This window comes from Somniosus microcephalus, unplaced genomic scaffold (genome assembly GCF_052327205.1).
Source record: "Somniosus microcephalus isolate GS21.2 unplaced genomic scaffold, FLI_Smic_1.0 unresolved_chr2, whole genome shotgun sequence".
Classification (NCBI taxonomy): domain Eukaryota; kingdom Metazoa; phylum Chordata; class Chondrichthyes; order Squaliformes; family Somniosidae; genus Somniosus; species Somniosus microcephalus.
In genome coordinates, this window is record NW_028225180.1 from 88886807 (window position 1) to 88913578 (window position 26772).

General features: G+C 55.0%; 1 protein-coding gene across 1 annotated transcript in view; it reads right to left on the reverse strand.

Annotated features, from left to right (window-relative positions):
* The window catches only part of LOC147092975 (sodium/potassium/calcium exchanger 3-like), a 96133-nt gene that overhangs the window by 27884 nt on the left and 41477 nt on the right, over window positions 1-26772 (reverse strand). Inside the window, exons 10-12 of the mRNA XM_085976305.1 lie at window positions 24265-24508; window positions 22029-22195; window positions 15330-15444 (exon numbers count right to left, since the gene is read on the reverse strand). Of these exons, the coding sequence (XP_085832431.1) occupies window positions 15330-15444; window positions 22029-22195; window positions 24265-24508 (526 nt within the window). The remainder of the gene's footprint in view (window positions 1-15329; window positions 15445-22028; window positions 22196-24264; window positions 24509-26772) is intronic.

Sequence of the window (26772 nt, forward strand, 5' to 3'; positions counted from 1 at the left end):
ATCTGGGGAGGCCCCTCTAACCCCCTCTCTCACACTCCTGTATCTGGGGAGGTCCCTCTAACCCCTCTCTCACACTCCTGTATCTGGGGAGGTCCCTCTAACCCCTCTCTCTTTCACTCCAGTATCTGGGGAGGTCCCTCTAACCCCTCTCCCGCACTCCTGTATCTGGGGAGGTCCCGCTAACCCCTCTCTCACACACTCCTGTATCTGGGGAGGTCCCTGTAACCCCTCTCTCACACTCCTGTATCTGGGGAGGTCCCTCTAACCCCTCTCTCTTTCACTCCTGTATCTGGGGAGCTCCCTCTCTCACACTCCTGTATCTGGGGAGGTCCCTCTAACCTCTCTCTCACACTCTCCTCTATCTGGGGAGGTCCCTCTAACCCCTCTCACACATTCCTGTATCTGGGGAGGTCCCTCTAACCCCTCTCTCACACACTACTGTATCTGGGGAGGTCCCTCTCTCACACTCCTGTATCTGGGGAGGTCCCTCTAACCTCTCTCTCACACTCTCCTCTATCTGGGGAGGTCCCTCTAACCCCTCTCTCTCACACTCCTGTATCTGGGGAGGTCACTCTAACCCCTCTCTCACACACTACTGTATCTGGGGAGTTCCCTCTTACCACTCTCGCACACTCCTGAAACTGCGGAGGTCCCTCTAACCCCTCTCTCTCTCACACTCCTGTATCTGGGGAGGTCCCTCTAACCCCTCTCTCTCTCACACTCCTGTATCTGGGGAGGTCCCTCTAACCCCTCTCTCACACTCCTCTATCTGGGGAGGTCCCTCTAACCCCTCTCTCTCACACTCCTGTATCTGGGGAGGTCCCTCTAACCCATCTCTCTCTCACTCCTGTATCTGGGGAGGTCCCTCTAACCCCTCTCTCACACACTCCTGTATCTGGGGTGGTCCCTCTAACCCCTCTCTCTCACACTCCTCTAACTGGGGAGTTCCCTCTAACCCCTCTCTCACACACTCCTGTAACTGGGGAGGTCCCTCTAACCCCTCTCTCTCACTCTCCTCTAACTGGGGAGGTCCCTCTAACCCCTCTCTCACACACTCCTGTATCTGGGGAGGTCCCTCTAACCCCTCTCTCAAACACTCCTGTATCTGGGGAGGTCCCTCTAACCCCTCTGTCACACACTCCTGTATCTGGGGAGGTCCCTCTAACCCCTCTCTCACACACTCCTGTATCTGGGGAGGTCCCTCTAACCCCTCTGTCACACACTCCTGTAACTGGGGAGGTCCCTCTAAACCCTCTCACACTCCTGTATCTGGGGAGGTCCCTCTAACCCCTCTCTCACACACTCCTGTATCTGGGGAGGTCCCTCTAACCCCTCTCTCTCACACTCCTGTATCTGGGGAGGTCCCTCTAACCCCTCTCTCACACACTCCTGTATCTGGGGAGTTCCCTCTAACTATCTCACAGTCCTGTATCTGGGGAGGTCCCTCTAATCCCTCTCTCTCACACTCCTGTATCTGGGGAGGTCCCTCTAACCCCTCTCTCTCACTCCTGTATGTAGGGAGACCACTCTAACCCCCCTCTCACACTCCTGTATCTGGGGAGGTCCCTCTAAACCCTCTCTCTCACACTCCTGTATCTGGGGAGGTCCCTCTAATCCCTCTCTCTCACACTCCTGTATCTGGGGAGGTCCCTCTAATCCCTCTCTCGCACACTCCTGTAGCTGGGGAGGTCCCTCTAACCCCTCTCTCTCACTCCTGTATCTAGGGAGGTCCCTCTAACCCCTCTCTCAGACACTCCTGTATCTGGAGAGGCCCCTCTAACCCCTCTCTCACACACTCCTGTATCTGGGGAGGTCCCTCTAACCCCTCTCTCACACTCCTGTATCTGGGGAGTTCCCTCAAAAGCCTCTCTCACACACTCCTGTATCTGGGGAGGTCCCTCTAACTATCTCACACCCCTGTATCTGGGGAGGTCCCTCTAACCCCTCTCTCACACACTCCTGTATCTGGGGAGGTCCCTCTAAACCCTCTCTCTCACACTCCTGTATCTGGGGAGGTCCCTCTAATCCCTCTCTCTCACACTCCTGTATCTGGGGAGGTCCCTCTAATCCCTCTCTCGCACACTCCTGTAGCTGGGGAGGTCCCTCTAACCCCTCTCTCTCACTCCTGTATCTAGGGAGGTCCCTCTAACCCCTCTCTCAGACACTCCTGTATCTGGAGAGGCCCCTCTAACCCCTCTCTCACACACTCCTGTATCTGGGGAGGTCCCTCTAACCCCTCTCTCACACTCCTGTATCTGGGGAGTTCCCTCAAAAGCCTCTCTCACACACTCCTGTATCTGGGGAGGTCCCTCTAACTATCTCACACCCCTGTATCTGGGGATGTCCCTCTAATCCCTCTCTCTCACACTCCTGTATCTGGGGATGTCCTTCTAACCCCTCGCTCTCACTCCTGTATCTAGGGAGGTCCCTCTAACCCCTCTCTCACACACTCCTGTATCTGGGGAGGCCCCTCTAACCCCTCTCTCTCACACTCCTGTATCTGGGGAGGCCCCTCTAACCCCCCTCTCACACTCCTGTAGCTGGGGAGGTCCCTCTAACCCCTCTCTCTCACTCCTGTATCTGGGGAGGTCCTTCTAACCCCTCTCTCACACTCCTGTATCTGAGGAGGTCTCTCTAATCCCTCTCACACACTCCTGTATCTGGGGAGGTCCCTGTATCCCCTCTCTCTCACACTCCTGTATCTGGGGAGTTCCTTTAAACAACTCTTGCACACTCCTGTATCTGGGGAGGTCCCTCTAACCACTCTCGCACACTCCTGTATCTGGGGAGGTCCCTCTAACCCCTCTCTCTCACACTCCTGTATCTGGGGAGGTCCCTCTAACCCCTCTCTCACACACTACTGTATCTGTGGAGTTCCCTCTTACCACTCTCGCACACTCCTGAATCTGCGGAGGTCCCTCTAACCCCTCTCTCTCTCACACTCCTGTATCTGGGGAGGTCCCTCTAACCCCTCTCTCACACTCCTGTATCTGAGGAGGTCCCTCTAACACCTCTCTCACACTCCTGTATCTGGGGAGGTCCCTCTAACCCCTCTCTCACACTCCTGTATCTGGGGAGGTCCCTCTAACCCCTCTCTCACACTCCTGTATCTGGGGAGGTCCCTCTAACCCCTCTCTCACACTCCTCTATCTGGGTAGGTCCCTCTAACCCCTCTCTCTCACACTCCTGTATCTGGGGAGGCCCCTCTAACCCCCTCTCACACTCCTGTAGCTGGGGAGGTCCCTCTAACCCCTCTCTCTCACTCCTGTATCTGGGGAGGTCCTTCTAACCCCCTCTCTCACACTCCTGTATCTGGGGAGGTCCCTCTAACACCTCTCTCACACTCCTGTATCTCGGGAGGTCCCTCTAACCACTCTCTCACACTCCTCTATCTGGGGAGGCCCCTCTAACCCCCTCTCTCACACTCCTGTATCTGGGGAGGTCCCTCTAACCCCTCTCTCACACTCCTGTATCTGGGGAGGTCCCTCTAACCCCTCTCTCTTTCACTCCAGTATCTGGGGAGGTCCCTCTAACCCCTCTCCCACACTCCTGTATCTGGGGAGGTCCCGCTAACCCCTCTCTCACACACTCCTGTATCTGGGGAGGTCCCTGTAACCCCTCTCTCACACTCCTGTATCTGGGGAGGTCCCTCTAACCCCTCTCTCTTTCACTCCTGTATCTGGGGAGGTCCCTCTCTCACACTCCTGTATCTGGGGAGGTCCCTCTAACCTCTCTCTCACACTCTCCTCTATCTGGGGAGGTCCCTCTAACCCCTCTCTCTCACACTCCTGTATCTGGGGAGGTCCCTCTAACCCCTCTCTCACACACTACTGTATCTGGGGAGTTCCCTCTTACCACTCTCGCACACTCCTGAATCTGCGGAGGTCCCTCTAACCCCTCTCTCTCTCACACTCCTGTATCTGGGGAGGTCCCTCTAACCCCTCTCTCTCTCACACTCCTGTATCTGGGGAGGTCCCTCTAACCCCTCTCTCACACTCCTCTATCTGGGGAGGTCCCTCTAACCCCTCTCTCTCACACTCCTGTATCTGGGGAGGTCCCTCTAACCAATCTCTCTCTCACTCCTGTATCTGGGGAGGTCCCTCTAACCCCTCTCTCACACACTCCTGTATCTGGGGTGGTCCCTCTAACCCCTCTCTCTCACACTCCTCTAACTGGGGAGGTCCCTCTAACCCCTCTCTCACACACTCCTGTAACTGGGGAGGTCCCTCTAACCCCTCTCTCTCACTCCCCTCTAACTGGGGAGGTCCCTCTAACCCCTCTCTCACACACTCCTGTATCTGGGGAGGTCCCTCTAACCCCTCTCTCAAACACTCCTGTATCTGGGGAGGTCCCTCTAACCCCTCTGTCACACACTCCTGTATCTGGGGAGGTCCCTCTAACCCCTCTCTCACACACTCCTGTATCTGGGGAGGTCCCTCTAACCCCTCTGTCACACACTCCTGTAACTGGGGAGGTCCCTCTAACCCCTCTCACACTCCTGTATCTGGGGAGGTCCCTCTAACCCCTCTCTCACACACTCCTGTATCTGGGGAGGTCCCTCTAACCCCTCTCTCTCACACTCCTGTATCTGGGGAGGTCCCTCTAACCCCTCTCTCACACACTCCTGTATCTGGGGAGGTCCCTCTAACTATCTCACACTCCTGTATCTGGGGAGGTCCCTCTAATCCCTCTCTCTCACACTCCTGTATCTGGGGAGGTCCCTCTAACCCCTCTCTCTCACTCCTGTATCTAGGGAGACCCCTCTAACCCCCCTCTCACACTCCTGTATCTAGGGAGGTCCCTCTAACCCCTCTCTCACACACTCCTGTATCTGGGGAGGTCCCTCTAAACCCTCTCTCTCACACTCCTGTATCTGGGGAGGTCCCTCTAATCCCTCTCTCTCACACTCCTGTATCTGGGGAGGTCCCTCTAATCCCTCTCTCGCACACTCCTGTAGCTGGGGAGGTCCCTCTAACCCCTCTCTCTCACTCCTGTATCTAGGGAGGTCCCTCTAACCCCTCTCTCAGACACTCCTGTATCTGGGGAGGCCCCTCTAACCCCTCTCTCACACACTCCTGTATCTGGGGAGGTCCCTCTAACCCCTCTCTCACACTCCTGTATCTGGGGAGTTCCCTCAAAAGCCTCTCTCACACACTCCTGTATCTGGGGAGGTCCCTCTAACTATCTCACACCCCTGTATCTGGGGATGTCCCTCTAATCCCTCTCTCTCACACTCCTGTATCTGGGGATGTCCTTCTAACCCCTCTCTCTCACTCCTGTATCTAGGGAGGTCCCTCTAACCCCTCTCTCACACACTCCTGTATCTGGGGAGGCCCCTCTAACCCCTCTCTCTCACACTCCTGTATCTGGGGAGGCCCCTCTAACCCCGCTCTCACACTCCTGTAGCTGGGGAGGTCCCTCTAACCCCTCTCTCTCACTCCTGTATCTGGGGAGGTCCTTCTAACCCCTCTCTCACACTCCTGTATCTGAGGAGGTCTCTCTAATCCCTCTCACACACTCCTGTATCTGGGGAGGTCCCTGTATCCCCTCTCTCTCACACTCCTGTATCTGGGGAGTTCCTTTAAACCACTCTTGCACACTCCTGTATCTGGGGAGGTCCCTCTAACCCCTCTCTCACACTCCTGTATCTGGGGAGGTCCCTCTAACCCCTCTCTCACACTCCTGTATCTGGGGAGGTCCCTCTAACCCCTCTCTCACACTCCTCTATCTGGGTTGGTCCCTCTAACCCCTCTCTCTCACTCCTGTATCTGGGGAGGTCCTTCTAACCCCCTCTCTCACACTCCTGTATCTGGGGAGGTCCCTCTAACCCCTCTCTCACACTCCTGTATCTCGGGAGGTCCCTCTAACCACTCTCTCACACTCCTCTATCTGGGGAGGCCCCTCTAACCCCCTCTCTCACACTCCTGTATCTGGGGAGGTCCCTCTAACCCCTCTCTCACACTCCTGTATCTGGGGAGGTCCCTCTAACCCCTCTCTCTTTCACTCCAGTATCTGGGGAGGTCCCTCTAACCCCTCTCCCACACTCCTATATCTGGGGAGGTCCCGCTAACCCCTCTCTCACACACTCCTGTATCTGGGGAGGTCCCTGTAACCCCTCTCTCACACTCCTGTATCTGGGGAGGTCCCTCTAACCCCTCTCTCTTTCACTCCTGTATCTGGGGATGTGCCTCTCTCACACTCCTGTATCTGGGGAGGTCCCTCTAACCTCTCTCTCACACTCTCCTCTATCTGGGGAGGTCCCTCTAACCCCTCTCACACATTCCTGTATCTGGGGAGATCCCTCTAACCCCTCTCTCACACTCCTGTATCTGGGGAGGTCCCTCTAACCCCTCTCCCTTTCACTCCTGTATCTGGGGAGGTCCCTCTAACCCCTCTCTCACACTCCTGTATCTGGGAAGGTCCCTCTAACCTCTCTCTCACACTCTCCTGTATCTGGGGAGGTCCTTCTAAACCCTCTCACACACTGCTCTATCTGGGGAGGTCCCTCTAACCCCTCTCTCTCACACTCCTGTATCTGGGGAGGTCCCTCTAACCCCCCTCTCTCTCACACTCCTGTATCTGGGGAGGCCCCTCTAACCCCCCTCTCTCACACTCCTGCACCTGGGGAGGTCCCTCTAACCCCTCTCTCACACTCCTGTATCTGGGGAGGTCCCTCTAACCCCCTCTCTCACACTCCTGTATCTGGGGAGGTCCCTCTAACCCCTCTCTCACACTCCTGTATCTGGGAAGGTCCCTCTAACCCCCTCTCTCACACTCCTCTATCTGGGGAGGTCCCTCTAACCCCTCTCTCACACTCCTGTATCTGGGAAGGTCCCTCTAACCCCTCTCTCACACTCCTGTATCTGGGAAGGTCCCTCTAACCGCTCTCTCACACTCCTCTATCTGGGGAGGTCCCTCTAACCCCTCTCTCTTTCACTCCAGTATCTGGGGAGGTCCCTCTAACCCCTCTCCCACACTCCTGTATTTGGGGAGGTCCCGCTAACCCCTCTCTCACACACTCCTGTATCTGGGGAGGTCCCTCTAACCCCTCTCTCACACTGCTGTATCTGGGGAGGTCCCTCTAACCCCTCTCTCTCACACTCCTGTATCTGGGGAGGTCCCTCTAACCCCTTTCTCACACTCCTGTATCTGGGGAGGTCCCTCTATCCTCTCTCTCTCACACTCCTGTATCTGGGGAGCTCCCTCTAACCTCTCTCTCACACTCCTGTATCTGGGGAGGTCCCTCTAACCTCTCTCTCTCACTCTCCTGTATCTGGCGAGGTCCCCCTAACCCCTTTCTCTCACACTCCTGTATCTGGGGAGATCCCTCTAACCCCTCTCTCACACTCCTATATCTGGGGAGGTCCCTCTAACCTCTCTCTCTCTCACTCCTGTATCTGGCGAGGTCCCTCTAAACCCTCTCTCACACTCCTGTATCTGGGGAGGTCCCTCTAACCCCTCTCTCACACTCCTATATCTGGGGAGGTCCCTCGAACCTGTCTCTCTCACACTCCTGTACCTAGGGAGGTCCCTCTAACCCCTCTCTCACACTCCTGTATCTGGGGAGGTCCCTCTAACCCCTCTCTCACACACTCCTGTATCTGGGGAGCTCCCTCTAACCTCTCTCTCACACTCTCCTGTATCTGGGGAGGTCCCTCTAACCTCTCTCTCTCACACGCCTGTACCTGGGGAGGTTTCTCTAACCCCACTCTCTCACACTCCTGTATCTGGGGAGGTCCCTCTAACCCCCTCTCTCACACTCCTGTATCTGGGGAGGTCCCTCTCACCCCTCTCTCACACACACTCCTGTTTCTGGGGAGGCCCCTATAACCCCTGTCTCTCTCACACTCCTGTATCTGAGGAGGTCCCTCTAACCCCTCCCTCACACTCCTGTATCTGGGGAGGTCCCTCTAATGCCTCTCTCACACACTCCTGTATCTGGGGAGGTCCCTCTAACTATCTCACACTCCTGTATCTGGGGAGGGCCCTCTAATCCCTCTCTCTCACACTCCTGTATCTGGGGAGGTCCCTCTAATCCCTCTCTCTCACACTCCTGTATCTGGGGAGGTCCCTCTAATCCCTCTCTCGCACACTCCTGTAGATGGGGAGGTCCCTCTAACCCCTCTCTCTCACTCCTGTATCTGGGGAGGTCCCTCTAACCCATCTCTCACACACTCCTGTATCTGGGGAGGCCCCTCTAACCCCTCTCTCACACACTCCTGTATCTGGGGAGGTCCCTCTAACCCCTCTCTCACACTCCTGTATCTGGGGAGTTCCCTCTAAAGCCTCTCTCACACACTCCTGTATCTGGGGAGGTCCCTCTAACTATGTCACACTCCTGTATCTGGGGAGGTCCCTCTAATCCCTCTCTCTCACACTCCTGTATCTGGGGAGGTCCATCTAACCCCTCTCTCTCACTCCTGTATCTCGGGAGGTCCCTCTAACCCCTCTCTCACACACTCCTGTATCTGGGGAGGCCCCTCTAACCCCTCTCTCTCACACTCCTGTATCTGGGAAGGTCCCTCTAACCCCTCTCTCTCACTCCTGTATCTGGGGAGGTCCCTCTAACCCCTCTCTCACACTCCTGTATCTGAGGAGGTCTCTCTAATCCCTCTCACACACTCCTGTATCTGGGGAGGTCCCTGTATCCCCTCTCTCTCACACTCCTGTATCTGGGGAGTTCCTTTAAACCACTCTTGCACACTCCTGTATCTGGGGAGGTCCCTCTAACCCCTCTCTCTCACTCCTGTATCTGGGGAGGTCCCTCTAACCCCTCTCTCACACTCCTGTATCTGGGAAGGTCCCTCTAACCCCTCTCTCACACTCCTGTATCTGGGGAGGTCCCTCTAACCCCTCTCTCTCACACTCCTGTATCTGGGGAGGTCCCTCTAACCCCTCTCTCACACTCCTGTATCTGGGGAGGTCCCTCTAACCCCTCTCTCACACTCCTGTAGCTGGGGAGGTCCCTCTAACCCCTCTCTCACACTCTTCTATCTGGGGAGGTCCCTCTAACCCCTCTCTCACACTCCTGTATCTGTGGAGGTCCCTCTAACCTCTCTCTCACACTCCTGTATCTGGGGAGGTGCCTCAAACCTCTCTCTCACAATCCTGTATCTGGGGAGGTCCCTCTAACCCCTCTCTCACACTCCTGTATCTGGGGAGGTCCCTCTAACCCCTCTCTCACACTCCTGTATCTGGGGAGGTCCCTCTAACCCCTCTCTCTCACACTCCTGTCTCTGGGGAGGTGCCTCTAACCCCTCTCTCACACTCCTGTATCTGAGGAGGTCCCTCTAACCCCTCCCTCACAATCCTGTATCTGGGGAGGTCCCTCTAACCCCTCTCTCACACTCCTCTATCTGGGGAGGTCCCTCTAACCTCTCTCTCACACTCCTCTATCTGGGGAGGTCCCTCTGACCTCTCTCTCACACACTCCTGCATCTGGAGAGGTCGCTCTATCCATTCTCTCGCTCTCACACTCCGATATTAGGGGAGGCCCACCGAATCGCTCCGCTCTGGGAACACCTCGATTTTAAATTCTCATCCTTGTTTCCAAGTTGTCCCAAGGTGCTTCACCGGACCGTAAAGAAGTTTAAAATTTGATCCCGAGCCACATCAGGAGATATTAGGACAGGCGACCAAAAGCTCAGTCAAAGAGGTCGGTTTTAAGGAGCGTCTTAAAGGAGGAGAGAGAGGCGGAGACGCTTAGGGAGGGAATTCTGGAGCTCAGGGCCCAGGCGGCTGAAGGCATGGCCGCCAATGGTGGAGCGATGGAAATCGGGGGATGCGCAAGAGGCCAGAATTGGAGGAGCGCAGAGGTCACGGGGGGCTTTAGGACTGGAGGAGGTTACAGAGATAGGGAGGGGTGTGGGGCTGGAGGAGGTTACTGAGATAGGGAGGGGTGTAAGGCTGGAGGAGGTTACAGAGATAGGGAGGGTTGTAGGGCTGGAGGAGGTTACAGAGATAGGGGGGGTTGTAGGGCCTGGAGGAGGTTACAGAGATAGGGAGGGTTGTAGGGGCTGGAGGAGGTTACAGAGATATGGAGGGTTATATGGCTGGAGGAGGTTACAGAGATAGGGAGGGTTGTAGGGGCTGGAGGAGGTTACAGAGATAGGGAGGGTTGTAGCGCTGGAGGAGGTTACAGAGATAGGGAGAGTTGTAGGGGCTGGAGGAGGTTACAGAGATAGTGAGAGTAGTAGGGGCTGGAGGAGGTTACAGAGATAGGGAGGGTTGTAGGGCTGGAGGAGGTTACAGAGATAGGGAGAGTTGTAGGGGCTGGAGGAGGTTACAGAGATAGGGAGGGGTTCTGGGGCTGGAGGAGGTTACAGCGATAGGGGGGGTTGTAGGGCCTGGAGGAGGTTACAGAGATAGGGAGGGTTGTAGGGCCTGGAGGAGGTTACAGAGATAGGGAGGGTTGTAGGGCTGGAGGAGGTTACAGAGATAGGGAGGGGTGTAGGACTGGAGGTGGTTACAGAGATAGGGAGGGTTGTAGGGGCTGGAGGATGTTACAGAGATAGGGAGGGTTGTAGGGGCTGGAGGAGGTTACAGAGATATGGAGGGTTATATGGCTGGAGGAGGTTACAGAGATAGGGAGGGTTGTAGGGCTGGAGGAGGTTACAGAGATAGGGAGAGTTGTCGGGGCTGGAGGAGGTTACAGAGATATGGAGGGTTGTAGGGGCTGGAGGAGGTTACAGAGATAGGGAGGGTTGTAGGGCTGGAGGAGGTTACAGAGATAGGGAGGGTTGTAGGGACTCGAGGAGGTTACAGAGATAGGGAGGGTTGTAGGACTGGAGGTGGTTACAGAGATAGGGAGGGTTGTAGGGCTGGAGGAGGTTACAGAGATAGGGAGTGTTGTAGGGGCTGGAGGAGGTTACAGAGATAGGGAGGGTTGTGGGGCTGGAGGAGGTTACAGAGATAGGGAGGGTTGTGGGGCTGGAGGAGGTTACAGAGATAGGGAGGGTTGTGGGGCTGGAGGAGGTTACAGAGATAGGGAGGGTTGTGGGGCTGGAGGATGTTACAGAGATAGGGAGGGTTGTAGGGCTGGTGGACGTTACAGAGGTAGGGAGGGGTGTAGGGCTGGAGGAGGTTACAGAGATAGGGAGGGTTGTAGGGGCTGGAGGAGGTTACAGAGATAGGGAGGGGTGTAGGGGCTGGAGGAGGTTACAGAGATAGGGAGGGTTGTAGGGGCTGGAGGAGGTTACAGAGATAAGGAGGGTTGTAGGGCTGGAGGAGGTTACAGAGATAGGTAGGGTTGTAGGGCTGGAGGAGGTTACAGAGATAGTGAGGGGTGTAGGGCTGGAGCAGGTTACAGAGATAGGGAGGGGTGTAGGGGCTGGAGGAGGTTACAGAGATAGGGAGGGTTGTAGGGGCTGGAGGAGGTTACAGAGATAGGGTGGGTTGCAGGGGCTGGAGGAGGTTACAGAGATAGGGAGGGTTGTAGGGCTGGAGGAGGTTACAGAGATAGGGAGGGTTGTAGGACTGGGGGAGGTTACAGTGATAGGGAGGGTTGTAGGGCTGGAGGAGGTTACAGAAATAGGGAGGGTTGTAGGGGGCTGGAGGAGGTTACAGAGATAGGGAGGGTTGTAGGGGTTGGAGGAGGTTACACAGATAGAGAGGGTTGTAGGGGCTGGAGGAGGTTACAGAGATAGGGAGGGTTGTCGGGGCTGGAGGAGGTTACAGAGGTAGGGAGGGTTGTAGGGCCTGGCGGAGGTTACAGAGATAGGGAGGGTTGTAGGGCTGGAGGAGGTTACAGAAAAAGGGAGGTTTGTAGGGCAGGAGGAGGTTACAGAGGTACGGAGGGTTGTAGGGACTGGAGGAGGTTACAGGGATAGGGAGGGTTGTAGGGGCTGGAGGAGGTTACAGAGATAGGGAGGGTTGTAGGTCTGGAGGAGGTGACAGTGAAAGGGAGAATTGTAGGGCTGGAGGAGGTTACAGAGATAGGGAGGGTTGTGGGGCTGGAGTAGGTTACAGAGATAGGGAGGGTTGTAGGGCTGGAGGAGGTTACACAGATAGTGAGGGTAGTATGGCTGGAGGAGGTTACAGAGATAGGGAGAGTTGTAGGGGCTGGAGGAGGTTACAGAGATATGGAGGGTTGTAGGGGCTGGAGGAGGTTACAGAGATAGGGAGGGTTGTAGGGCTGGAGGAGGTTACAGAGATAGGGAGGGTTGTAGGGCTGGAGGACGTTACAGAGATAGGGAGGGGTGTAGGGCTGGAGGAGGTTACAGAGATAGTGAGGGTAGTAGGGCTGGAGGAGGTTACAGAGATAGGGAGAGTTGTAGGGGCTGGAGGAGGTTACAGAGATAGGGAGGGTTGTAGGGACTCGAGGAGGTTACAGAGATAGGGAGGGTTGTAGGACTGGATGTGGTTACAGAGATAGGGAGGGTTGTAGGGCTGGAGGAGGTTACAGAGATAGGGAGGGTTGTAGGGCTGGAGGAGGTTACAGAGAGAGGGAGGGTTGTCGGGGCTGGAGGAGGTTACAGAGATAGGGAGGGTTGTGGGGCTGGAGGAGGTTACAGAGATAGGGAGGGTTGTGGGGCTGGAGGATGTTACAGAGATAGGGAGGTTTGTAGGGCTGGAGGACGTTACAGAGATAGGGAGGGGTGTAGGGCTGGAGGAGTTTACAGAGATAGGGAGGGTTGTAGGGCTGGAGGAGGTTACAGAGATAGGTAGGGTTGTTGGGCTGGAGGAGGTTACAGAGATAGGGAGGGTTGTAGTGGCTGGAGGAGGTTACAGAGATCGGGAGGGGTGTAGGGGCTGGAGGGGGTTACAGAGATAGGGAGGGTTGTAGGGCTGGAGCAGGTTACAGAGATAGGGAGGGGTGTAGGGGCTGGAGGAGGTTACAGAGATAGGGAGGGTTGTAGGGGCTGGAGGAGGTTACAGAGATAGGGAGGGTTGTAGGGGCTGGAGGAGGTTACAGAGATAGGGAGGGGGGCGAGGAGGCCATGGAGGGATTTGAACACCAGGATGAGAATTTTAAAATCGAGGCGTTGCCGGACCGGGAGCCAGTGTAGGTCAGCGAGCACAGGGGGTGATAGGTGAACGGGACTGGGTGTGAGTTAGGACACGGGGCAGTGAGCACAGGGGGTGATGGGTGAACGGGACTGGGTGTGAGTTAGGACACGGGGCAGTGAGCACAGGGGGTGATGGGTGAACGGGACTGGGTGCGAGTTAGGACACGGGGCAGTGAGCACAGGGGGTGATGGGTGAACGGGACTGGGTGTGAGTTACGACACGGGGCAGTGAGCACAGGGGGTGACGGGTGAACGGGACTGGGTGCGACTTAGGACACGGGGCAGTGAGCACAGGGGGTGATGGGTGAACGGGACTGGGTGCTGTTGTGTATGTAATATGTGTGCTACTCTGAACCTATGGACAGGACTGCACTACTTGTAGGGCGTAGTGATACGCAGTACCACTCCTGGCCATAGGGGTATAAATAGTACTGTGGGTACTGATCTCCCCTCAGTTCCCGCCTGTGGGCATGAAGTAAAGACCTACGTATAGTCCCTACCTCCAACCAGTAAAGACCTGTTTGAGTTATACGTTTAAGTCTTTGTGTTAATTGTTCAATACAATACACATACTTAACAGGTGCGAGTTAGGACACGGGGCAGTGAGCACAGGGGGTGATGGGTGACCGGGACTGGGTGCGAGTTAGGACACGGGGCAGTCAGCACAGGGGGTGATGGGTGAACGGGACTGGGTGCGAGTTAGGACACGGGGCAGTGAGCACAGGGGGTGATGGGTGAACGGGACTGGGTGCGAGTTAGGACACGGGGCAGTGAGCACAGGGGGTGATGGGTGAACGGGACTGGGTGTGAGTTAGGACACGGGGCAGTGAGCACAGCGGGTGATGGGTGAACGGGACTGGGTGCGAGTTAGGACACGGGGCAGTGAGCACAGGGGGTGATGGGTGAACGGGACTGGGTGTGAGTTAGGACACGGGGCATTGAGCACAGGGGGTGATGGGTGAACGGGACTGGGTGTGAGCTAGGACACGGGGCAGTGAGCACAGGGGGTGATGGGTGAACGGGACTGGGTGCGAGTTAGGACACGGGGCAGTGAGCACAGCGGGTGATGGGTGAACGGGGCTGGTTGTGAGTTAGGACACGGGGCAGTGAGCACAGGGGGTGATGGGTGAACGGGACTGGGTGTGAGTTAGGACACAGGGCAGTGAGCACAGGGGGTGATGGGTGAACTGGACTGGGTGTGAGTTAGGACACGGGGCAGTGAGCACAGGGGGTGATGGGTGAAGAGGACTGGGTGTGAGTTAGGACACGGGGCAGTGAGCACAGGGGGTGATGGGTGAACGGGACTGGGTGTGAGTTAGGACACGGGGCAGTGAGCACAGGGGGTGATGGGTGAATGGGACTGGGTGCGAGTTAGGACACGGGGCAGTGAGCACAGGGGGTGATGGGTGAACGGGACTGGGTGTGAGTTAGGACACGGGGCAGTGAGCACAGCGGGTGATGGGTGAACGGGGCTGGTTGTGAGTTAGGACACGGGGCAGTGAGCACAGGGGGTGATGGGTGAACGGGACTGGGTGTGAGTTAGGACACGGGGCAGTGAGCACAGGGGGTGATGGGTGAACGGGACTGGGTGTGAGTTAGGACATGGGGCAGTGAGCACAGGGGGTGATGGGTGAACGGGACTGGGTGTGAGTTAGGACACAGGGCAGTGAGCACAGGGGGTGATGGGTGAACGGGACTGGGTGTGAGTTAGGACACAGGGCAGTGAGCACAGGGGGTGATGGGTGAACGGGACTGGGTGCGAGTTAGGACACGGGGCAGTGAGCACAGGGGGTGATGGGTGAACGGGGCTGGTTGTGAGTTAGGACACGGGGCAGTGAGCACAGCGGGTGATGGGTGAACGGGACTGGGTGTGAGTTAGGACACGGGGCAGTGAGCACAGGGGGTGATGGGTGAAAGGGACTGGGTGTGAGTTAGGACACGGGGCAGTGAGCACAGGGGGTGATGGGTGAACGGGACTGGGTGCGAGTTAGGACACGGGGCAGAGGCAGAGTTTGGGATGAGCTGGGGTTTACGGAGGGTGGGAGGCCGGGCCAGGAGAGCGATGGAATAGTCGGGAGTCTGGAGGTAACAGAGGCAGGGATGAGGGTTTCAGCAGCGGATGAGCTGAGGCAGCGGCGGAGACGGGCGATGTTGCGGCTGTGGAAGCAGGCGGTCTTGGTGAGGGAGCAGAGAACTCATGAAATTAACGGAATTCTACAAAGCAAGCTTGGCCTCAATTGCCAGTTCTAACCTTGCTGAGGTGTCGCCCTGTCGACCATGACCTTTCCCCTGGGAGTTCACCTCCGACCCCTCGCTACTTACCCTGTCGAGCCACGATGAGACTCGCCATGCAGTCGGGCACGCTGGTGCCGGCCGCCAGGAATGTAATTCCCATAATAACATCGGGAATTTCCAGGGAGTACCCGATTATTGTTACCTAGGGAACAGCAAGAAATACATCAAATAACGAACCACTCCCAGGGCAGGTACAGCACGGGTTAGATACAGAGTAAAGCTCCCTCTACACTGTCACATCAAACACTCCCAGGGCAGGTACAGCACGGGTTAGATACAGAGTAAAGCTCCCTCTACACTGTCCCGTCAAATACTCCCAGGGCAGGTACAGCACGGGTTAGATACAGAGTAAAGCTCCCTCTACACTGTCCCATCAAACACTCCCAGGGCAGGTACAGCACAGGTTAGATACAGAGTAAAGCTCCCTCTGCACTGTCCCATCAAACACTCCCAGGGCAGGTACAGCATGGGTTAGATACAGAGTAAAGCTCCCTCTACACTGTCCCATCAAACACTCCCAGGGCAGGTGCAGCACAGGTTAGATACAGAGTAAAGCTCCCTCTACACTGTCCCATCAAACACTCCCAGGGCAGGGACAGCACGGGTTAGATACAGAGTAAAGCTCCCTCTACACTGTCCCAACAAACACTCCCAGGGCAGGGACAGCACGGGTTAGATACAGAGTAAAGCTCCCTCTACACTGTCCCAACAAACACTCCCAGGGCAGGTACAGCACGGGTTAGATACAGAGTAAAGCTCCCTCTACACTGTCCCATCAAACACTCCCAGGACAGGTACAGCACGGGTTAGATACAGAGTAAAGCTCCCTCTACACTGTCCCATCAAACACTCCCGGGCAGGTACAGCACGGGTTAGATACAGAGTAACGCTCCCTTTACACTGTCACATCAAACACTCCCAGGGCAGGTACAGCATGGGTTAGATGCAGAGTAAAGCTCCCTCTACACTGTCCCATCAAACACTCCCAGGGCAGGTACAGCATGGGTTAGATGCAGAGTAAAGCTCCCTCTACACTCTCCCATCAAACACTCCCAGGACAAGTACAGCATGGGTTAGATACAGGGTAAAGGCCCGTCCTGTAGTGTATGTACCTTTAAGAGAGAACTACTTTTACAGCTCCTGTATACTGTAGTACCGGCAGTGACCACACCTGTATATAAGCCTTGAGCATGCCTCTGTACTCCCAGTCTTGAGACTACCCTCCTCCAGTAAATACCTGTTGATTGTTAAGTTACAGCATCCGTGTAGTTATTGGAAAACATCACACTCTCAGAATCACGGATCTAACAGTGGCGACGAGTGGCGATTCGAATCTACCTGCAACTCTGCATTTCCCTTCGAGGATTCGCTCCGGGAGGGCAGTGGAAGAAAGTTGAGGCCAGGAACACGGGCGTCGACCGCGAGCAACCGCCCAGTCGTCCGGCAGAGAGTGAACATCGCAGGGGAGGCTGTGGAGAGCCGGGCTTGGTTCCCCAGCCACGACGGTCAGCAACAGACTGGCATCAGGTACAGCGCAGACCCTTCCCGGACAGCGGCGGCTGGAGCCAACCGACGGCAGAGAAATAGCCGAGCGGCGTCGACGGGGTAAGAGAGAGGGTGAAGCGCACAGGGCGCAGCCGGGGGTTGAAAACTGAGCGGCGTCGAGGAAAAACAAAACGGAGAGAGAGAGGGTAAAGCAGCAGCCGGGTTCAGGACCGAGCAGCAGAAATGGGAAAGGCGCACAGAAAAAAAACGCGCAGAGCACAGCCAGGGCTCAAGGGCTGAACAGTGTCCGCGGGGAGAAGAAGGGAGAGCGCGGGAGACACCATTTTTAGAAGCCGCAGCGGAGAAGAAGGGCGAGCGCGGGAAGAAAGGAAAGCGTGGGAGACGCCATTTTGTGCTAGCGGAGAAGAAGGGAGAGCGCGGGAGACGCCATTTTTGACAGTTAAATCACACCCAGGGATGCCGAAGAGTGGCAGTATCTCTACGTTCGACAATGAAGTCGAAGATTGGGCGACATATGTGGAACATATTGAGGTGTACTGCAGGGCGAATGGAGTGCCAGATGCTAGGAAAGCACTGGTTTTGTTAAATTCCATGGGTGCAAAAACTTATGGCTTACTGCGAAACCTAATAACCCCAGAGAAGCCCGTGAATAAGAATTTCGAAAGCATAGTAGAAATCCTGTAGGACCACTTAAACCCCAAACCGCTGCTGATAGCAGAAAGATTTAAGTTCCATAAAAGGAACCAACATAAAGACGAAAGTAATGCTGAGTACTTAACGGAACTGCGCAAGCTATCGAAACACTGCCAGTTTGGAGTGGGACTAGCAGATACGTTAAGGGACAAGTTTGTGTGTGGGCTTCAAAGTGAAGGAACCCAGAAACGGCTTCTATCAGAAAAGGATCTTACGCTGGACAAGGCTTTCAGCATGGCAGTATCACACGAAGCAGCCGCAAGGGGCGCTGCAGAGATACAACGGAGACCGCAAGAATATGGCACCAATGAAATGTCCTATGGAACAGGGAAGTGTTATCGCTGCGGCAGAACAACACACGACCAGAAGGATTGTTGGTTCAAGGACCAAGTGTGCAGACAGTGTAGAAAAGCAGGACACATAGCAAGAGTCTGCAGGTCTGGGAAGAAAACCAACAGCAAGAAATCTCCACAGGAGAAGTACAAAAAGGTACATAAGGTGATGGACAGTAGTTCAGATGAACAGAAAAGTGATACAGACTCTGGAAGCAAGAAGCTGGGTTGTCTGAAACTACATAAGGTAACCAAAATGGAGGATCACCAGACTATCTGGGTTACACTCAAGATAGACGGAGTCCAAGTGAAAATGCAATTGGACACAGGATCAGCCCTAACAGTCATAAACCAAAGGGACTACAAGCGGCTATTTTCACATATACCCTTGAAAGCTACAGAGATTGTCTTGAAGACGTACACGGGGCAAAAAGTCTACCCCAAAGGAAAAATAAGGGTGAAAGTGATGTACAAAGGCCAGGAAATACCTAAAATGGACCTATATGTATTGCCAGATGGAGGACCACCACTACTAGGACGTGAATGGATCCGGAAGATACAATTAGATTGGCATTCCATACAGGCACTGAAGGTTGAGGCCAAAAAGGATGACAACGTCACACCTGGACGACTGTCAAAAATGCTAACTGACGTAAAAGAAGTGTTCCAGGAGGAACTCGGAACACTAAAAGGCATAACAGCAACGATTAAAATAGAGGAAAATGCAAGCCCAAAGTTTCTTAAGGCCAGACCAGTGCCTTATGCGATCCGACCAGCCGTCGAAGCAGAGCTGGAAGGGTTGGAACGTTCAGGAGTACTGTCCAAAGTAGACTGGAGCGAGTGTGCTACACCCATCGTTCCTGTAATGAAGAGGTCGTTGAGTAATACGCCTGGGGAACCAAAGAAGGTCCGCATCTGTGGGGATTTTAAGGTGACAGTGAACCCAGTCCTTCACACGGTACAATATCCGCTTCCACGAATTGAGGATATTTTCACCTCGCTATCTGGAGGTAAATGCTTCACCAAAATTGATCTAGCCCAGGCGTACTTGCAAATGGAGATAGAAGAAGCCTCGAAACAATACCTCACGATCAACACTCATAAAGGTCTCTACCAATACAACCGGCTGGTGTTCGGGGTAGCATCGGCTCCGGCTAGTTGGCAAAGGGCGATGGATCAAGTCCTGCAAGGGATTCCAGGGACCCAGTGTTATTTGGACGACATCCTGGTCACGGGCGAAAATGACAGTGATCACCTCGCCAACTTGGAGAAGGTGCTCACTAGATTAAAGGAATATGGGCTACGAGCTAATCGCCACAAGTGCGAGTTTTTCCAGAAGCAGATCTTGTATTGTGGCCACGTTATCGATGAAGAGGGGTTACATAAGTCCCCTGAAAAGATTGAGGCAGTAGTCAAGGCTCCAGCACCGGAAAATGTGTCACAACTGAGGTCGTTCCTCGGGCTGGTGAACTACTACCATAAGTTCTTACCAAATTTGTCCACGGTATTACACCCACTGAACACCCTACTGCAAACAGGGGTACCATGGAAGTGGAATGACGAACGTAAACGAGCTTTCCAGACGTGCAAAGAATTGATCACATCAAAAGAGGTGTTGGCCCATTTCAACCCAGCACTACCAATTCGTTTGGCATGTGATGCATCACCCTATGGTATTGGAGCGGTGCTGTCGCACAAATTCCCAGACGGGTTGGAGAGGCCAGTAGCCTTTGCGTCTCGGTCACTAACCTCAGCCGAGCGCAACTACGCCCAGATTGACAGGGAGGCCCTCAGCCTAGTATGGGGAGTAAAAAAATTCAACCACTATCTGCATGGGCAGAAGTTCACCTTGCTGACTGACCACCAACCACTTGTCTCCATCTTTAATCCAAAGAAGGGCGTTCCGGTGATGACTGCACAACGGTTACAAAGATGGTCCCTTTTTCTAGGGGCGAACCAATATGAAATAGAATATAAAGGCACGAAACAGCATGGAAACGCTGATGGGCTATCACGCCTGCCACTGCCTACTGTGGAGGAAGCACCAGCAGTGGACCCTATCGAGATATTTTATTCGTCAATAATTGAACGATTGCCAGTAACTAACATGGATATAGAGAAGGAGACCCGCAATGATCCGACGCTGTCTCGGGTATATGATTTGACGGTGAGGGGATGGTCAACACATGGCGACTCACTGTTGCCAGCATTCTCATCCAGAAGAGAACAGCTGTCAGTATGCCAGGGGACAGTGATGTGTGGATCCAGAGTGGTGATTCAACCTAAGTTAAGGGAGAGAGTGCTAAATGAGCTTCATGAAGGTCATCTGGGAGGGGTGAAAATGAAAAGCCTTGCTAGGGCTTATGTGTGGTGGCCGGGGATCGATCAACAAATCGAGGACCTAACCAAGAGCTGCTCAGGATGCCAGAAGGTCCAAAATGCACCACCACATGCCCCTCTACACCCATGGGAGTGGCCCTCCTCTCCATGGCAACGGGTGCATATTGATTTTGCTGGTCCATTCATGGACTCAATGTTATTAATAGCAGTGGATGCTCACTCGAAATGGCCTGAGGTGATAAAAATGTCCTCAACTACTACAGAGAAAACGATTGCAGTCCTACGGACCATATTTGCCAGGAACGGCTTGCCAGAGCAGATTTGCTCTGATAATGGACCACAGTTTGTGTCCGAAGATTTTCGGAAATTTATGAGAAGGAATGGGGTAAGGCATTACACATCCGCCCCGTATCATCCAGCCACAAATGGATTGGCTGAGAGGTTCGTACAAACCTTTAAAAAGGCGATAAAGGCCATGTGCGACGATGAAATTCCACTACAGCATAAGGTGGACAATTTCCTATTAGCCTACAGAAATGCGACACATGCAGTTACCAACCAGACCCCGGCCATGATGTTCTTTAACCGAAGGTTGAGATCTTGTCTGGATTTGCTCAGACCAAATGTGCGAAGAAATGTTGAGGATAAACAATTCCAGCACATCAATGAGAAGCCGACAAGGAGCTTCAATGTAGGACAACCAGTCTTGGCCCGTGACTACCGAACAGAGAAATGGCAACCCGGAACGATATGCACAAGGCAGGGGCCATTAATGTACACAGTGGATGTCGGGGAGAACATTGTGAGACGCCACGTCGATCAGATCTTCGCGTCACAGGAACGAGTCAACCCCATGTCTCGAGTACCTGGGGATGAACCCGACATACCGGTAGCATCTACCTCAGAACCAGCAGCAGTGGAAACCGATGAACTAACCGACGAAAAGGGGCCAGAATCGCCTCCGCACCAAGAACAAGAACCTCAGGAAAGGCGCTATCCCGAAAGGGTCAGGAAGCCGCCCCAAAGACTGAATCTATAAATGGACTATTGTTGTTTAATGTGCATGTTAAAGTGTTAATTGTTGTTTGAATATTATGGGTACTGCTAATCTAAAAGGGGAGGAATTGTAGTGTATGTACCTTTAAGAGAGAACTGCTTTTACAGCTCCTGTATACTGTAGTACCGGCAATGACCACACCTGTATATAAGCCTTGAGCATGCCTCTGTACCCCCAGTCTTGAGACTACCCTACTCCAGTAAACACCTGTTGATTGTTAAGTTACAGCATCCGTGTAGTTATTGAAAAACATCATACTCTCAGAATCACGGATCTAACAGTCCCCATCAAACACTCCCAGGGCAGGTACAGCACAGGTTAGATACAGAGTAAAGCTCCCTCTACACTGTCCCATCAAACACTGCCAGGGCAGGTACAGCACGGGTTAGACACAGAGTAAAGCTCCCTCTACACTGTCCCATCAAACACTCCCAGGGCAGGTACAGCATAGGTTAGATACAGAGTAAAGCTCCCTCTACACTGTCCCATCAAACACTCCCAGGGCAGGGACAGCACGGGTTAGATACAGTGTAAGGCTCCCTCTACAATTCCTGCTCTGTGTGGGGCCTAGTACCACAAGGGTAGCCTATTTCCTCCGTGAGGGATCTGGGACCAAGATCTTTTAAAAAATCTTGATGAGGAAGCTAAGCTCTTTCTCATTCCCTTTTGCCCTGAACACTCTCTACTGCCTCATCGGAAGCACCTCACTTCCTCAGCTTGAGCGATTGGCTCAGCGCCTCCATCCTTACACGGAGATCGTGCCTCACGAGCAAAGTGTGAGTATTGAGCCAGCCTTACCATCCAGACCATAATGTAGGAGAAGAGGCCAATCCAGAGGGTGGAGAAGATGAAGGTGGCCATGAACCACTTCTCCCAGCGAGGCTCGGCACAGTTGGGCACGGTGTAATACAACAGGAAGCCCAGCGGCCAAGAGACCAGCCACTTAACCACATCGCACCATTCGTCTGTCGATTAAAGGGAAACAAGAGGCACAGGTCATAGAGTCATAGAGTTATACAGCACAGAAAGAGGCCCTTCAGCCCATCGTGTCCGCGCCGGCCATCAAGCCCTGTCTAATCTAATCCCATTTTCCAGCACTTGGTCCGTGGCCTTGTATGCTATGGCGTTTCAAGTGCTCATCTAAATGCTTCTTGAATGTTGTGAGGGTTCCTGCCTCTACCACCCTTTCAGGCAGTGAGTTCCAGATTCCAACCACCCTCTGGGTGAAAAAGTTTTCCTCAAATCCCCTCTAAACCTCCTGCCCCTTACCTTGAAACTATGCCCCCTGGTTATTGACCCCTCTACTAAGGGAAAAAGTTCCTTTCTATCTACCCTATCTATGCCCCTCATAATTTTGTACACCTCAATCAGGTCCCCCCTCAGCCTTCTCTGCTCCAAGGAAAACAACCCCAGCCTGTCCAGTCTCTCTTCATAGCTGAAACGCTCCAGCCCAGGTAACATCCTGGTGAATCTCCTCTGCACCCTCTCCAATGCAATCACATCCTTCCTATAGTGTGGCGACCAGAACTGCACACAGTATTCCAGCTGTGGCCTAACTAGCGTTTTGTACAGCTCCATCATAACCTCCCTGCTCTTATATTCTATGCCTCGGCTAATGAAGGCAAGTATCCCATATGCCTTTTTAACCACTTTATCTACCTGTCCTGCTGCCTTCAGGGATCTATGTACATGCACACCAAGGTCCCTCTGACCCTCTGTCCTTCCTAGGGTCCTACCATTCATTGTGACAAGGCAAAGAGGCAATGTGGGCAACAAGTGATTGGGGGTCAATGCTTCAGATGTCCTCCAGGTGGCACAGTTGGATTGGCTTCATATATGCACGGCAATTTCCGATCTCACCCAGGGTGGACTGGGTGAGATGGACGTTCGACCGGGTGATGTTGGGCTGGGTGAGTGGGATGTTGGGCTGGGTGAGTGGGATGTTGGGCTGGGTGATATTTTTTATCTTCCTTTGGCGTTCTCTGTGAAATTGCTTGGATTCTGACTTATTGCATCTCGGTGCAATGAAGGAAGACTAGCATTTATATATCACCTTTCACCATGCCAGGACGTCCCAAAGCGCTTCACTGCCCCTCCGACAGTGCGGCGCTCCCTCAGTACTGCCCCTCCGACAGTGTGGCGCTCCCTCAGCACTGCGCCTCCGACAGTGCGGCGCTCCCTCAGTACTGCCTCTCCGACAGTGCGGCGCTCCCTCAGTACTGCCCCTCCGACAGTGCGGCGCTCCCTCAGTACTGCCTCTCCGACAGTGCGGCGCGCCCTCAGTACTGACCCTCCGACAGTGCGGCGCTCCCTCAGTACTGCCCCTCCGACAGTGCGGCGCTCCCTCAGTACTGCCCCTCCGACGGTGCGGCACTCCCTCCGTACTGCCCCTCCGACAGTGCCTCACTCCCTCAGTACTGACCCTCTGACAGTGCGGCGCTCCCCCAGTACTGCCCCTCCGACGGTGCGGCACTACCTCTGTAGTGCCCCTTCGACAGTGCCTCGCTCCCTCAGTACTGCCCCTCCGACAGTGCGGCGCTCCCTCAGTACTGCCCCTCCGACAGTGCGGCGCTCCCTCAGTACTGACCCTCCGACAGTGCGGTGCTCCCTCAGTACTGCCCCTCCGACAGTGCGGCGCTCCCTCAGTACTGACCCTCCGACAGTATGGCGCTCCCTCAGTACTGGCCATGTGGAGTGTCGGGCCTGGATTGTGGAGCTCAAGTCTCTAGAGTGGGGGCTCGAACCCACGACCCTCTGACTCAGAGGCGAGAGAGAGCTACCCTCCGAGCCACGGCTGATACCGAGACTGGAGCCGAGGATTCGGTGGGATTATGGTGACTGAATCTTGCTTCCTGTTGATGTCCCAACACAAGCCATCATCACAACACAGTGACACATCTCCCGTAAACCTTATGGTTCAACGTCCGGTCATTGCGATAGCCACTCCCTGAATACTGGTAAAAAATCCAGACACCAAATTCGCCCTCGACCCCTTTGCGACCGACAACCCGACCCCAGACCCCACCCCCGTTACCTGGTATTTTGAAGGGGACGAGCGGTCCGTCCCTCTCCCGTTCCCCGCTCTCCTTCCTGGCTGCCTCCTCGGGCTCCCCCTGGTCCGCGGCGGGGGAGCCATCGCCCTCGGGAGGGCCGTCCCCTCGACTCCGCCCCGCCTCGCCGCCGCCGCTCGCCCCGTTCTCCACGGCTTGCTTCTCCGGGATCCTGACCGAGACTTCCGGCTCGCCGTTGCCTGCCTTGCTACGAATCAGGCGCTGCCTCTGTGGGGGAGGGGGCAGTGGGGAGGGGAGAAAGGGATGGGTCAATTCTCCGCTCCCGAAGTACACGAACTTGCAAGCTGGAGAGCGCGTGGGCCTCTCACCAGCTTCAGCCGCCGTCCAGTACCTCAGCCGCTTCACCCAGTCTTCATCTGTCAGCCCAGCCGGCGGGCTATTCGACTGCGGAGGCGTCGCGACCTCAATCTCGTCGTCCCCCGACGACACACTCACACACACAGCAGTTGCTGGACAGCGATCAGGAGCAGGAATGCTGGCTGGAGGAGGTTACAGAGATAGGGAAGGGTGTAGGAGCTGGAGGAGGTTACAGAGGTAGGGAGGGTTGTAGAGGCTGGAGGAGGTTACAGAGATAGGGAGGGTTGTAGGGGCTGGAGGAGGTTACAGAGATAGGGAGGGTTGTAGGGGCTGGAGGAGGTTACAGAGATAGGGAGGGTTGTAGGGGCCAGAGGAGGTTACAGAGATAGGGAGGGTTGTGGGGCTGGAGGAGGTTACAGAGATAGGGAGGGTTGTAGGGGCTGGAGGAGGTTACAGAGACAGGGAGGGTTGTAGGTGCTGGAGGAGGTTACAGAGATAGGGAGGGTTGTAGGGGCTGGAGGAGGTTACAGAGACAGGGAGGGTTGTAGGGGCTGGAGGAGGTTACAAAGATAGGGAGGGTTGTAGGGGCCAGAGGAGGCTACAGAGATAGGGAGGGTTGTGGGGCTGGAGGAGGTTACAGAGATAGGGAGGGTTGTAGGGGCCGGAGGAGGTTACAGAGATAGGGAGGGTTGTAGGGCTGGAGGAGGTTACAGAGATAGGGAGGGTTGTGGGGCTGGAGGAGGTTACAGAGATAGGGAGGGGTGTAGGAGCTGGAGGAGGTTACAGAGGTAGGGAGGGTTGTAGAGGCTGGAGGAGGTTACGGAGATAGGGAGGGTTGTAGGGGCTGGAGGAGGTTACAGAGATAGGGAGGTTTGTGGGACTGGAGGAGGTTGCAGAGATAGGGAGGGTTGTAGGGGCTGGAGGAGGTTACAGAGATAGGGAGGGTTGTAGAGGCTGGAGGAGGTAACAGAGATAGGGAGGTTTGTGGGACTGGAGGAGGTTACAGAGATAGGGAGGGTTGTAGGGGCTGGAGGAGGTTACAGAGATAGGGAGGGTTGTAGGGGCTGGAGGAGGTTACAGAGATAGGGAGGGTTGTAGGGGCCAGAGGAGGTTACAGAGATAGGGAGTGTTGTGGGGCTGGAGGAGGTTACAGAGATAGGGAGGGTTGTAGGGGCTGGAGGAGGTTACAGAGACAGGGAGGGTTGTAGGTGCTGGAGGAGGTTACAGAGATAGGGAGGGTTGTAGGGGCTGGAGGAGGTTACAGAGATAGGGAGGGTTGTAGGGGCTGGAGGAGGTTACAGAGATAGGGAGGGTTGTAGGGGCCAGAGGAGGTTACAGAGATAGGGAGGGTTGTGGGGCTGGAGGAGGTTACAGAGATAGGGAGGGTTGTAGGGGCCGGAGGAGGTTACAGAGATAGGGAGGGTTGTAGGGCTGGAGGAGGTTACAGAGATAGGGAGGGTTGTGGGGCTGGAGGAGGTTACAGAGATAGGGAGGGTTGTGGGGCTGGAGGAGGTTACAGAGATAGGGAGAGTTGTCGGGGCTGGAGGAGGTTACAGAGATAGGGAGGGTTGTAGGGGCTGGAGGAGGTTACAGAGATAGGGAGGGTTGTAGGGGCTGGAGGAGGTTACAGAGACAGGGAGGGTTGTAGGTGCTGGAGGAGGGTACAGAGATAGGGAGGGTTGTAGGGGCTGGAGGAGGTTACAGAGATAGTGAGGGTTGTAGGGGCTGGAGGAGGTTACAGAGATAGGGAGGGTTGCACGTGCCAGAGGAGGTTACAGAGATAGGGAGGGTTGTGGGGCTGGAGGAGGTTACAGAGATAGGGAGGGTTGGAGGGCTGGAGGAGGTTACAAAGATAGGGAGGGTTGTAGGGGCCGGAGGAGGTTACAGAGATAGGGAGGGTTGTAGGGCTGGAGGAGGTTACAGAGATAGGGAGGGTTGTAGGGGCTGGAGGAGGTTACAGAGGTAGGGAGGGTTGTGGAGGCTGGAGGAGGTTACAGAGATAGGGAGGTTTGTGGGACTGGAGGAGGTTACAGAGATAGGGAGGGTTGTAGGGGCTGGAGGAGGTTAGAGAGATAGGGAGGGTTGTAGGGGCCAGAGGAGGTTACAGAGATAGGGAGGGTTGTGGGGCTGGAGGAGGTTACAGAGATAGGGAGGGTTGTATGGGCTGGAGGAGG